At 46.7% G+C, this 13,578-nt stretch overlaps 1 protein-coding gene across 1 annotated transcript; it reads right to left on the minus strand.

The window, feature by feature from the left end:
• Window positions 1-9,798: 9,798 nt before the first annotated feature.
• LOC120837538 (piggyBac transposable element-derived protein 2-like) lies at window positions 9,799-12,069 on the minus strand. Its single transcript, XM_040206971.3, has 3 exons — window positions 11,992-12,069; window positions 11,542-11,740; window positions 9,799-11,480 (listed from the first exon to the last, which is right to left on the minus strand). Exons 1-3 carry the CDS (start codon window positions 12,029-12,031, stop codon window positions 9,947-9,949), a joined length of 1,773 nt encoding a protein of 590 aa, XP_040062905.1. The 5' UTR covers window positions 12,032-12,069; the 3' UTR covers window positions 9,799-9,946.
• Window positions 12,070-13,578: the final 1,509 nt, after the last annotated feature.

Consider the following 13,578-nt stretch of genomic DNA (forward strand, 5'->3'; position numbering starts at 1 on the left):
ACGAAAAAGCGGTCTCAGCGGCAGAGTCATCGCTTTCATTCGCTCGTTCCTCGATGGACGTCACTATAGAGTCAGAGTGGGCTCTACGTTGGGCCCAACAATGACGAACGGCATAGGAGTCCCGCAAGGGGCCGTTCTATCACCGATGCTATTCAACCTCGCGATGGCAGGCCTTCCAGCGAGGTTGGCCGAAATTGAGGGTATCGGCTTCACCATATACGCCGACGATATTACGCTTTGGACTTCAGGCGGCCCACCAGGCGCCCAGGAACAAGCCCTGCAGGATGGCTTGAACACCGTGGCGGATTATCTGAGAGAAGTCGGAATGACTCCCTCTCCCGAAAAGACGACCTACGTTGTGGTGGCGGACGCAAGTAACAGGAAAAAGGGCGTGAAGAACCTCTTCAACCTATGCCTCGACGGCCGTCCCATTCAATGTCAACACAGCATCCGTGTTTTAGGACTCCCCATCGACGAGGACGGCGGAGCGAGCACCTGGCTTGCACAAGTCACCAAAACGTGGAGACAGACCCTGGGACTCATCAGAAGGGCCACCTCCAAATCGTGGGGGGCAAACGAATGCACCCTCCGCATGTTAGTACATGCCCTCCTCACGTCCAAGGCAATGTACGGTATAAACTACCTACGTGTCACAGGAGCACAAAAGCGCAAACTAGAGGTGCTGAACAGGGAGGCAATGAGGGTGGTCACCGGCCTCCCCAGATTTGCCCCAATTGAGGAGCTCCACAAACACTCCAAAATCAATACTCTGGAAGATAGGGCCGAAATCCATCGCATCGCACAAGTCCAGAGACTCGAGCGAACCAGACCCGGAAGGGCCATTCTCCAGCTGCTTGGGTATCAGCTAATGGGCCGCCCCGCGATCTCTCCTCCTCCACCCCCGTGGGAGGACGAGGCAGTGGTGGACCATCGCCCCATGAAGCAGAACGTAGACAAAGACCAGAAGGGCAGAAGGAACAACGCAGCCAAAAAACACGCGGAATCCGTACAGGACGTCCGTCCCGGCTCCGAAACAGTACACGTCTACACCGACGCAGCTGTCACAGAAGACGGAGGCGGCACAGCCATTGCATGGTTTTGTCTTAATACAGAATCTAAGGCAAACTTTGCGTTTCACAAGAAACACTCGACCAAAGAAGCAGAGCTAAGAGCCATATTATTCGCCGTGGAAGACGAGTCCCTGACTCCAGAGGGGTCCAAGCACCTACGGGTGTACACGGATTCGAAAGAGGCCCTAGCCACTTGCCGGAAGCGAAACTCCCCCAGCAAAACGGTAAAAAAAATAAAAGCTAGAGCAAAGACCCTCAAATCCAGAGGAGTTAAAATCACCATCTCCTGGGTCCCGGGCCATGCCGGGATCGAGGGGAACGAGAGAGCACACGAAGCCGCGCGGGAGCTCATTCCTTCTCCCTACCCCCCCGCAACAGGCCAAAGTGCAATTCTCGACAACCCTCCGCCCGCACTTATTCAAGACGACTCTGATGACGAAGAGGAGCCTGACTGGGACGAGGAGGCGACCCTTGCCCGCCTCGAGCGGAGAAGGGTCCTGCGCAATAAGCTACCTGAAGACGATGACCCACTGCCAAACGGGTACGGTCGGTGGGCTACAGTGCGTCTTCGGAGACTCCGAACCGGAACGGCCGTCTCCCCAGCAGTCCGGGCTAAGTTCGAGAGATGTGCGTTCAAGACAGATCTAGAAAGAGAACACGCCGACGATGGATCATGCAGACGATGTGCAGCTGGACAACAAGCCACAAGTGCCCATCTCTTATGGGACTGTGTAGAGCTCAGCCGGACGCGGGAAGAAGCCATCCGAAAACTGCAACCTAAGCTGCGGCCGGCGTGCCTTCGGGACTGGATACACCCGAGGGGCGCACCGCAGCACCGCAAAGCTATATTAGACTCGCTTCTTGACTTTGTCGCGACAGCAAGCATCCAGGACTCCATCTGAATAGAGACATTACTGGTACCCCCCTACCTATCCACACCCCATTCCCCCACCCCCTTCTCTCTCCGATGTCAGTGGACAATTGATTAGAGAGAGTCGTACGCGTTTTACTTCTTTTTTTTATTAATAAAACATGTTCAATCAATCAATTCAATAGAGCGATCTCACTAAGCGTTGGGCGCATTCATGAAGCCGCCATAACTTCAGTTCACAGTAGGCTGGCGCCAGTGCCTGAGACGGCTCGTGCCGTCTCGGGCTTTGTACGTGTAGAGCTCCAGCAAGGTTGTCAGACGTGCAAAAATACTAAAGTTCTCTCGACTCGGCAGTGATGGCGTAACCAAACTGGCTGGTGGGATCGGTATATTGTTTGTTGTAAAAAAAAGGTTGGCATTTTCCAAGCATGGGGACATTTTATATAAGCAGCGCACAAGGCTCATAGCATTAGGGCATTACTACTTTAGCTATACTGTATAGTATACAATACACGAAGTGGCTCCAATAAAGACAAAGAGTATATGGGGGGCAATGGTTTTGAGTTGTTGCTTTTCCACATCTAATATACAATTTTATATTTAAGATATTTTTCTTTAAAAGTTGCCTGAACTTTTTTAAACAACCTAGGCATTGTAGGTACTTTTGAAATATCGGTGAAAATAGAAATTTGAAAAGGTGTCTTTCCAGCACTGGACTGTCAAACTATAATAATTATAATATTGATACCTTCTGAAGCCAGAAACAACCTTGCAGCCTTCTTATTGGTATCTTTGAATATGAAACAAGGCAATAAACTTACATGAAAAGAGTGAACATTTAACCAAAAACAATGTTACGCATACATTGCAGGCATAATGAATTATAAGAACAAGCAACACTGCAGTCATATCTCCCTTCTAAGAAAATTATCTGAAAATATGTGTAACACAAAGAGGGATATAATTACACCAAGCGAGGTACTGGGCCATAGAACCAAAATTTGAACAATAAAAAAAGTATGATTCAATGTGCCAAAAGTAGACCGTTTCAGAATCCCATCAGGAACCATTCGAGGTCCAAATTTCTCGGTCCGGTGCTGGGGTAACATCGACAAGGCTTGACCAGGGGAAAACTGGCGACTCCCTCGCCTGGGGGAAAAGGCGGGGAGGGGGTGGGGGATGTTTTTTAGTTTTTTTTTTTTTTTTGCCCGTTCCGCCAAAGGCAATCCTGGTGATTATTAGGGGGAGAAAATTGGCGTCGAAGGGCAGGGGGAATCATATGTTTGTCATTTTTCTACTTATCTTAGGCTAGGGGGCGCAAGTTACCGCCCGTCACAGAGGGTATAGCCATTCGCATTCATACATCCGTCCGTCAGGCGCGAAGCCTGCGATTGCATCCGAGTCCTTGCCAAACTCTGACGCAGCACTCGTTCTTGTTACGAGCAGAGTAGAGTTCACACCTAATGCAGATTCAGCCCTCGTGTCCAATACATGCTCCGAGTGTGTGTCCAAACAATGGCGGACTTCGATAATTGGTGCTGCAGCTACTAGATTGCGCACACCTTTGCTGACAAGCTCTCGGTGGCTGCAACACGAATAGCAGAAGCATGCTGCAATGTTCACGTCTCTCTTATCACTTTTATAATAGCCTTTGCTCTTGTCGGGGTCAACACTAAACCCCACCGCTGCCACCATGTCGCAGTCAAGACAGGTTAACGATGATTACTGGTTTATTGCATACTATGCGTGGCCTTGAGGGCTGCCGGGCTGGCGGCGCTGATTACATGACAGGCCTTGTCTGCCAACGCTTTTTTGCGTCTTTTAAAGCGATAGCTTTAAGGAGCTCGTGTCGCGGAAATGCCAGCACCAATGTCGGTGGGACTGGAAAATCAAGGATTGGTCGATAGGGTCAGACGTCAGACACATATATACCTCGCGCGGGAAGTTCAAACAACCCAAGACGCTGACGTGAAACGTGACCTCACGCGTTGAATGAAAGTGATGAAAACATGACATGTAATGTGAACTAAAGGTTGCCCCATATCTCAAATGATTTCACTGTATTAAGTAATCGATGCATGTACCTTAAAGAAAAAAAATTTAAAAATGTTAGACGGAGATGGGATTCAAACCCACGGCCCTCCGTTTGCGAGCCAGACGCGCTACCGACACGCTTGCATGGCTTAAGAACGAGCGCGATTTTTCATGTTTAGCTATCGCGTTCCACTCTCAAAGGCAGAGCTTTAAATGTCCTCCTGTAATTTTTTTTGCTGCTGCTTGTCGCATGAGGCGCTGCGCACGGCAGTGGACTCCTGTGTTGCCCCCAACAATTCTAAAACGCACCCCCTCCCCCCTTCCAAAAGGAAATAAAAAGACAGGGTGATGAATGTGTTCCGACGTAGCAGATATATTTCAGACCTGCTCGACACTAAACTTTTTCAACATTTTGAAATCCCAAGGCAAACAGAATTTTGGACGTTTTACAGTCTAAGCCAACAAGCACGCTCCACATAGGGATTGGGGATTAATTTTTACCACCACCTGGGAATGTTCTCACGAGAAGCTGGAATCTCGTTAAATCTTGAGGTCGCAACAGCTGCAAATCTAGTCTCCCGTGTTCACTTGCAGCAACCACTGAAATAGCGACATGCTACTTCTAATGCGAGAGCATTCTTGAGCAGCACCCCCCTCCCCCCCCCCCCCCCCCCCGCCCCAGATTTCTTGGACTTTCGAACCTCTTTACGAGGTCGCCCTAGAAGTTGTCTTAGACGTCGCCTTATACATCTTCCTGTAGGATGTCGTCCACGACGTCATCCTTGAGCTCGTCCCAGAGGTCGTCTTTAAAATCGCGTTCTAGAGGTCGTCCCGGATGTCGTCTACAATTTCGTCCTTTAGGACGTCGTCCTCGACGTCATCATCGAGGTTGTCCTCTAGATAAATGCTATCGCAATTCATGGACAAAAAACAATAGTGGTTTCTGCAGCAATTTTTCTTGCTCTCACTTAATATGACTGTTTCTGCATAAACCGCGATTTTTATCATTTTATTAAAACGCAACAAAACGAGGGTTTTAATATTTAATACAAGCAATTCAATTCTTACTTTTAAAAGAACAAAGAAAAAGTACTGTAGCTAGCACCCAACTTCGAGTTGACTAAAAAAATAAAGCAATGTTGAAATCTCTTCTTCTGAAGCTCCTATTTGAGCTCAACATGGCGTCTTTCAATGTTCATACTTAGTCGAAGGCGTCGTCTTTTACGTCGCTCTAAAGGTCGTCCTAAAAGTCGTCCTAGATGTAGATCTTTAGATCGCCCTACAGGTCGACCAAGAGGTCGTCCTAAAAGCCATCTTCCACGTCGTCCTCTCGGACGTCATCCTCGGCGTTGTTCTAGAGGTCTTCCTATAAGTCGTCCTTGAGATCGCCCCAAAGATTGTTCTAGACGTCGTCTTTTATGTCCTCTAGGATGTCGTCCTCGACGTCGTCTTAAGGGGTCTGCAAACTAGCGCCCTGGTTCATGTACTTTTCACCGCTCTATCAAAATGCCGGGGAGACTTCACACTTCGCCACGACACATCACGGCAAGCCACGGCGCGCCGTCCCGTGACGTTTTCCATGACGAAACCACTGGATGCCACCAATCACGGCCACGATGGGCACAAGCGGGGTGAAGAGGAGGTCAAAGTTTCGTTCGGCAAGGCTTGCGGGGAGACTGGGTTCGCGGCGTGGCGACCGGCCCGACTCCCGGATGCAGCGAAACGCAGCGAGCACGTGGACAGAGCCTGGGCCAGTCACCCACCGTTTACCCTTCTCCAACTTAACACGGCTTGCCATGGGTCGCTGCATGTTCGAACTGAAGAACGGATCGGGGAGTCCAGCTTTTGCGATGAAGCTGTGAGACGTTCACGGTCCATGGCGCCAGTTTTCATACCCTTTTAAACGTCGTCCTCGAGGTTGTCCTAGACGAATGCTATCGCGATACATAGACAACCAACAATAGCGGTATCTGCAAAAATATTTGCTATGTTGGCAAAAAAAAAAAATACTTTATGCAGTATAGACCCAAACTTTTGGAGTAATAGCATGTGACTATGCCTATGCCTTTTACCGATGCACCTGTAACCACAAATTAAAAAACCAAACAAAAAAAAAACAGTCAAGCCTTGTCGTCAAGGAACATTCTGACCCTCCAGGAAATGGGGTGAAAATGTAGCATCTTCGATATAATGCTGTTGCCTCAAACGTTTCAGAGTTTCAGCCCCCGAATCAAAGCGGGCCCCCAACAGCATTTCCATGAACTTCTCGGGCTCTACGGACCAGAGTAGGAGAACAGAACCACCGCTGCCACAATGTCGTGGTCGAGAAACGGGTTAACGATGACAATAACTGATTTATTGCGTACCGTACGCGGTCCTGTGGGCCACCGGACTGGCGGCATCAATTACATGACGGGCTTTGTGTCCCAACAATTGTTCTCGCATTTTTGCTGGTGCCTGTCACATAAGGCGCTGCGCTCGGTGGAGGCTCTAGCAATTTGGCTCTAGTATTGCCTACAACAGTTCTAAATCACAAAAAAATATAAAAATTAAAAGGGACGGCAAACTTGTATCAATGTAGCAAAGAGAAACGTGTTCGGCCGGCCTGACACGAAACAACTTTTTCACCATTTTGACATCGCAAGGCAAACACAATTTTGCAAGTTTTACGGTCTAGTTTCGACCGTAAAACACTAGTGGCATACTCCAGTGTGGTGTGTTTCTGAACTTCGGAGTATACTGCTGAAGGTCAGGATAGGCATGTCAGCATAGCACAAGCCTGTTTCAGGCTTGCAACATCAATGCTGAGGTCTTTAATTGTGACTGCATACATAAGTTTCCCAGAAAGACATCTTGGCCGAAAGAAAGCTTTCTGAAAGGCAGACTTGTTTTTTTATTCTACTTCCTTCATCAACGTGAGGGCGACCCAGGCAAGGGATCACAGTTGTTAACTGCCGATCAAACATCATCATACTTGGCGTCTGCCCTGTCGTCACACAAGGCTACATATTTAATCTTTGGCAGTCAATATTGCGGTTTTTGGTTTCTTGTACCATTCTTTGGGCCTGCCCATTCGTTTCCGGGTGGTGCGGTGTACTGGTGATGTGCTCGATGTCGTTGTTCTTGAACAAATATTCTGTTTCTTGTGACACAAATGACGTACTGTTATCCGTGAGCACCTTTTCGGGCAATCCAAACGTTGCGAATAAGTTCCAAAGCTCCTCGATTACAGAATTTGATTCAATGATTCGCATTTGGCGTGCCTTTAGCCACTTGCTGTAAGCGTCGGCGGTAATTAGGAACATTTCATCTTGCAGTGGTCTTACGAAATAGGCATGGATCGTTTTCCATGGCTGCGATGCCCGATGCCACTAAGGACAAGGCACTTGTGGTGGAGATCGCTGGTGCTCCTGACACCAACAATTTTAATGGCTATGCGTTCATTAAAACAAAGCATTCAGAATGTCGGCGAGAATAGTTTAGCGGTTATCCAACAATTTAAAAAAAGTTCCACCGACAACACAGATGAGAAGTAGGTCTTTTCATGGTGATGCATGTATTTGGGGATATCTGTCTTACTAATAAGACAACTTTTTGAGGGTCTGAACTCCCGCAGGTTTATTAAAATAAATCGTGAAAAAAAAACGGAATATTAAAGCGATCACTGTCTGGCAGGAAGATGAATATAAAAGTTTGAAATCTCAGAAATGAAGACCTGGGACATAACGTCTTGGAACCCATGTATCATTTGGCACCGACTTTGAAGGAGACTTGGGAAGTAATCCGTTACAAGTAACGGATTACTTCCAATACGTTACTTTTTCAAGTAATTTTGTAATTGCCACGTTACTTTTTTTCGGGAGTAATTTGTAATGTAATTTCATTACAAAATATTGGTAACGAATTACTTTAATTACCCGTTACTTTTTAAAAATATGAGCCTAATGACTGGAGCAATATAAGGAGAATATTAAGCAGCATAAAGAGAGCAAGTTGAACAAAATAGAAAACATCAGGAAGAGGAGAATAGCCGAAAAAAAAACACGAGTTTTTGTATGACCGATCACTGGGAGCACTAGAAAAACGGGCAAGGTATGTGCAGTGCGCCCCAAACTTAACGCCGCCACTCGAACGCCCGACTTTCGCGGAATGGCGCTATCCTGGCGGCAGCCGTTTCAACTAGTCGGTCACGTGAAGGCCATTCCCAAACGCCGGACCGGGGGAAGGGGAGGTAGTAGGGCCGCCGCTAAAAACCCCTGACCCGGCGAATCACAAACCCAAATCGTCAAAATCGCGTTTTTTTTTTGTTTTTGCGCGCGCTTTGTTTGCATTCTAGCAGCGCCTTCAAGCTTTCTCCTCAACGATACATTATCAAAATTTCTTTGTTATCAAACTTAAACGTGCAAACAAAACGAAAAAAGAAAAAAAGAACGATTCTGACGATATGAGTTTGTGATTCGCAGAGTCAGGGGCCCTTAGCGGCGGCCCTGCTACCTCCTCTTAGCCCGGTCCGGAGGTTGGGAATGGCCTTCACGTGACCGACTAGTTGAAACGGCTGCCGCTAGGATAGCGCGGCTCCGCGAAAGACGGGCGTTCGAGTGGCGGCGTTAAGTTTGGGGCGCACTGTACATATATACGAAAGACAAAGATCAATTAAAACAACGCCGAGTAGGCTCTCCGTCGCCTTCCATTGTGTTTTTCTCCTTCTTCTGGGCAGCGGAAAGGTCTTCGTGTTTATTTGTTTTTGTCTATCACACCGTTTAACCCTTTCCAACTTCTCCGACGTCTCCCGCCACCTGCAAAGGCATCAAACGCGGGTCCGTATCCTCTTGATTCGCGGGCTCACAACGCGCGTAACAAACGATGTAGCCTCGCGCGAGGGGGTCAAATTATCTTTGTGTTATATCTGAGCTACTTCAATTTAGCATGCTCTTGAGGCACGGCTGAAAAGCGCCCGGCTCGAGGCTAAGAGCATCGTCTTCGAGGGTGCGGACGATAGTTATTTTTGTTTACTTGTGTGGGCATGGTGGTCGAGTCCACGTCTCGCATTTTGGTCAATTGTCAAAATAAAGGGGGGGGGGGGGGGGGGGGGGCTACCTAAGGAGTGCTGACTGAGAGAAAGAGAAAGAACGCGTAAAAGGGGTGTGATCCTTTATTGTTTTGGTGAGACCGATGACCCCGCTTCTCTCGCTCTCTATGCCCCCCCCCCCCCCCTCCGCTGGCCTCCACGAATATTGATATGAAAGTGAGAACCGATGAACGATTGATAACCCGTAACCGCCACTTTTTCTCTGACTGGTGGAGTTTTCGGTCACGGAGTGTCTGTCGTCTCCATGGCCATCTCTTAATGAGATGTTCAAAATTCATGGCATTGAGGAGAACAGAATCCTAGAGTTTCAGTGCATACTTTGCTTGCCAAAAAAAGTAAAAAACATTGTCATTAGCAAGAACAACAAACTCTAATCTACGGAAACACATCAAGGTAAGCTGAGACACCTGCATTCTGCATATGCTATACATTGTAATGTTTGAACCAAGTTTTTCTTTTCTTGTGAACAACAGACGAAACGCCCGAGCCAATATAAAGCTTTCGTGGATCCCTTCTTTAGCTCCGAATCTCGTAGCGGAGGTAGACGCTGCTACTGAGCATGCGCACCGCTAGCTTTGTCTCCACAATTCCAGGGGTCATTTCCGGAGGCAATAAGCTGGCGGGATGGCGGGTGTGGTTGCATTTTTCGGTATCTTGTCAGCTTACAGGTGAACGAATGCACCTACACTCTTTCTCTTCAATACAATATTTTATTTTTACAAAGACTACCATAGCCTCCTCAGACCTGAGAGAAAAGTACCAAAGAAAAAAACATGAAACTCATTTAATATGTCAAGAGTGGTATTGGTATACATTTGCCCAGAAAGAAAAAACATTCATTTCACATGCAAGGGAGAAAAACGTTGTGCCCAAGTGGGTACCTCAGGTCTTGGAAGTATGAAAATCGCGAAAACAATTCCTGTTTTGCAAGCAAAAAAATAGGGCGCATTTTGTGCACCGGATGCGGCTTTTTCCGGTACAGCCGGGATTTCTGCATCTCATCTGCGACTTGCAGGGTACGTGCTCAGGAAAATGTCCGTACATGTCGAAGCGGACCTCATCGACCGGAAGTGGAACTACCTTCCGCTGTTTTCTGGCTGGGGGAGCGGACTCACTTTCTTCATCTGACTCCAGAGCATCTTCCTCTCCATCAGCTTGAACTTTCGGACATGAACGAATCAGCGCTTCGGCGATCCTACTCTTGAACTCGAAAAGGTCCAAAGTGTCTTTCCTTGCAACGCCACAACGCTTGCAGTCACTCCGATATTCTATCCATGAGTTTATCGTCGCCAGGTCCAGAAAGTGAGCAAAAACCCTAATGGTCCACTTTTTTGTACGTATTTTGGTCCTGTAATAGGAGACGTATCTGTCAGTTAGATCCACACCGCCCATGCCCGTGTTGTAGGCCTTGACGCATGCTGGCTGAGGTATTTCAACCTTTTTTCCTTCTTCTTTGGACCACCTTTTGCATTTTCCTTCCGGCGAAATACCGAGCGCAGCCGAAAGCAGGGTGACTCCTTTTTTGTCCTTCCATTTTGTAATGCAGACCTTATCGTCGTTGCGAACAACGCAACATGAGTCGCCCCGCGCCATTTCTTTGTCGCTCGGCAGCTTTGCTGCTGCTCCTCCTGTTCTGTTGGACATAACTGTGCCGGTCAAGTAAATGTTCCTTTCGATGAGAAAGTCTGCTAGCTTCAGACCTGTAAAGAATCGGTCTGTGAACACTTGGACGGGTTGTTCGGTCGGGACTGTTTCAAGAAGGCGCTTTACGACTGCACCACCAAGTCCAAGTTCCTTCAGGTCATGATCGGGAACGGTTCCTTTCCCCGTGTAAATCACAAAGTCAAGTACAAGCCCCTCAGTTGTGGCCAGGACAAAGTTCTTCAAGCCAACGGGGTTTGGCTTACTGGGGACATACTGACGAGCAGGACACCGTCCACTGAAGGGTATCATCTGCTCGTCGATGGAGAGCTTTTCCGGGCGAGGAAGCTCAAGACAAGCCTTTCGGAAGCACTCGAAAATAGGCTCTGCTCGAAACAACTTGTTTTGCGATTGGGCTTCCGTGATTGCTGTCACATCGACGAAGTGCAACATACTACGCAGCTCGAAAAATCGGTCGCGCACCATGTTCTCGGTGACAAGCGGCACTGCCAACGTACTAGACCAATACAGCCTAGCCCTCGGAAGTCCAAAAAGACTCATGATCATGTGAATTCCGGCCAGTTTCTGCAACTCCAATGAAGTTGTCTTCACTGATCTGTGAGCTCGCACTTGGACAGAGTAGAGGTTCGTCTGATCTGCGCATAACTTCCAGAAACTCTCTGGAAAATACTTCTTGAAATAGTTGAATGCTGAACTGGGGGCGTTCGAGTGGACTTCAGGCAAAACTGGCGAATCCGCGAAGCGGGCTGGGAAGCTGAAAACAAGGCGTTATTGTTAGATTCAAACAGAAAACACAGTTTTAGTCTGATTCTTACTCTTTGACTTTCCACAAAGGATCACGCCTTTTGTCTTTTTCTTGGCCCTTGCTTCGTGGGACTTCTGTGTCAGTGTCACCACTATCAGTTTCATCGTCACTGCTGTCGTGGAAATAGTCCACGGTGTCTTCGTCGTCCGACACATCTACATCACTCTGATTGAGTAGTTGCTCTATTTCTTCATCCGTTAGAAATTTTTCTGAAAAAAAAATAAAATCGGGTGAAGCAAGTTTGCGTAGTTTCGACATCCAATACATTTTTTCGACGCCGAGTCGTGACCTGAGGTACCCAACTGGGTACTTCAATAATGAATCGAAGATATCTCAAATAATAAAGTGCTTAAAGTGCTACAGTTTGCTGTGAGATTGGACATTCTTGTTATGAAGCGATGTCAACACAAAGAAACAAAATTTTACGCGCGATTGTGAAGGTACGATGACTTTAACTTACCCGCCCGGCGACGCACGTTTTCGCTGCTGGAGCCCGCCATATCTTCACGTCCTGACAAGTTTGAGCGCGGCCAACTCGTGGCATCTAGCGGCAGTTTTGAGAACTGATTAGTACCCAAACGGGTGCGTTCGGTTTCGTGTCTATACTATTTAATATAAGTTGACGGCGCATGCTTTCCAAATGTACCCGTTTGGGGACCCAGGGAATGAGGAGGATAGTACGTGCGTATGAGAAATGAAAAGTAGTGGTAGCAGAACATTTTTGAAAAATATCAAAATTGTTTCCATTGTTTTCGGATTAGTGTACGGAAAAAGTAACGCGAAAGTAATTTGTAACGGAACGACTAATGTAATCCGTTACTTTTCAGCGAAAGTAATTTGTAATGGAAATCTATTTCATTTGAGGCTTGTTAATTTATAATTGTAATCTATTACATTTTTCAAGTAATGAGCACAAGTCTGCTTTGAAGCCCCTTGAAACCAGTGACGAAGAAACCACTTGTTGTGAAACGTTTTGATACAATCTTCGTTTGTGCAGCTTTTTGACTGTATTTGGGCTGTGAGATAATTTCAAGAATCGCATTGCTTGAAAGTAGTATTTCGGCAGGAAAGATCATGTTAAATAAATTATTAGGTACAAACTTAAAAGTGGCCAATCTTAAAACTCAAATCAGAAAAAAAAAAAAACAACAGAAAATTGAGGTGATCGAAATAATGTTGTCTAAAAGCATCGATGCTGCTAAATTAACGGCCTAGTTTTCACACTCAGTACTTCCGTCTTCTTGATCTCACCATACGTACCTGAATATTTCTTGATTTAATTTTCTTCGTTTTCACGGAGAAGCGGGCGTGTAGTGACACAAAAACTACTTTTGATAAGTTCAAGTAAACACATGGACAAACTAGTTATAGTCGTGCACACTTCTTTAATGAGCCTTTTCTTTTTTAATGTTATAAATTATAATCACGTATGTACACTTCACACTGGAAACTACACAGGAAAGGGAACATACACTCTATGTACAAAACAAAATGGAGAAATTACTAGCGGGCGTGAGGGTGCGGCTGTCATGGGCCATGCATCAAAATGATCTGCCAACCCGGGGAGAAGAGAGGGCAGGGTGATAACGCGAGATGGCAACGGTGGGGGCGAGAGTTGGACAGTCTTGTCCAACATTGATGTGTGAACCGCGATTGTCAAAGTTGTAAGCAATGCCTTATTTGAAAGTAGGACAAAAGAAACCAACAACCCTGATCTTCAAATAGGTTATCCGTCTTCTTTGATTTTATCTAACGCCTCCTCTAATCTTGCAGATCTCTCCAAATTCAAGCATAACGTACCGAGTTAGTCCGTTATTTATTTCTGATAATAGCCATTCCGTTTTGTGTCTAAACAGTTTCATATTTGCGAGACGATAGTTGATTGTTAGTGCAACACTTCGAATAAGAATGCAGATTATCTACCAACAAAAGCCCAGTGTCAGACATCTTCTCGTCTAGAAAATCTGTTTACTGACGATTTCAAAATATTTGGTCGTTTCCTAAATTTGTTGTTTGCAAGTCATGTCCGCTGTCGCTTTACTTTTAT

This window comes from Ixodes scapularis, unplaced genomic scaffold (genome assembly GCF_016920785.2).
Source record: "Ixodes scapularis isolate PalLabHiFi unplaced genomic scaffold, ASM1692078v2 PGA_scaffold3__209_contigs__length_174095766, whole genome shotgun sequence".
Lineage (NCBI taxonomy): Eukaryota > Metazoa > Arthropoda > Arachnida > Ixodida > Ixodidae > Ixodes > Ixodes scapularis.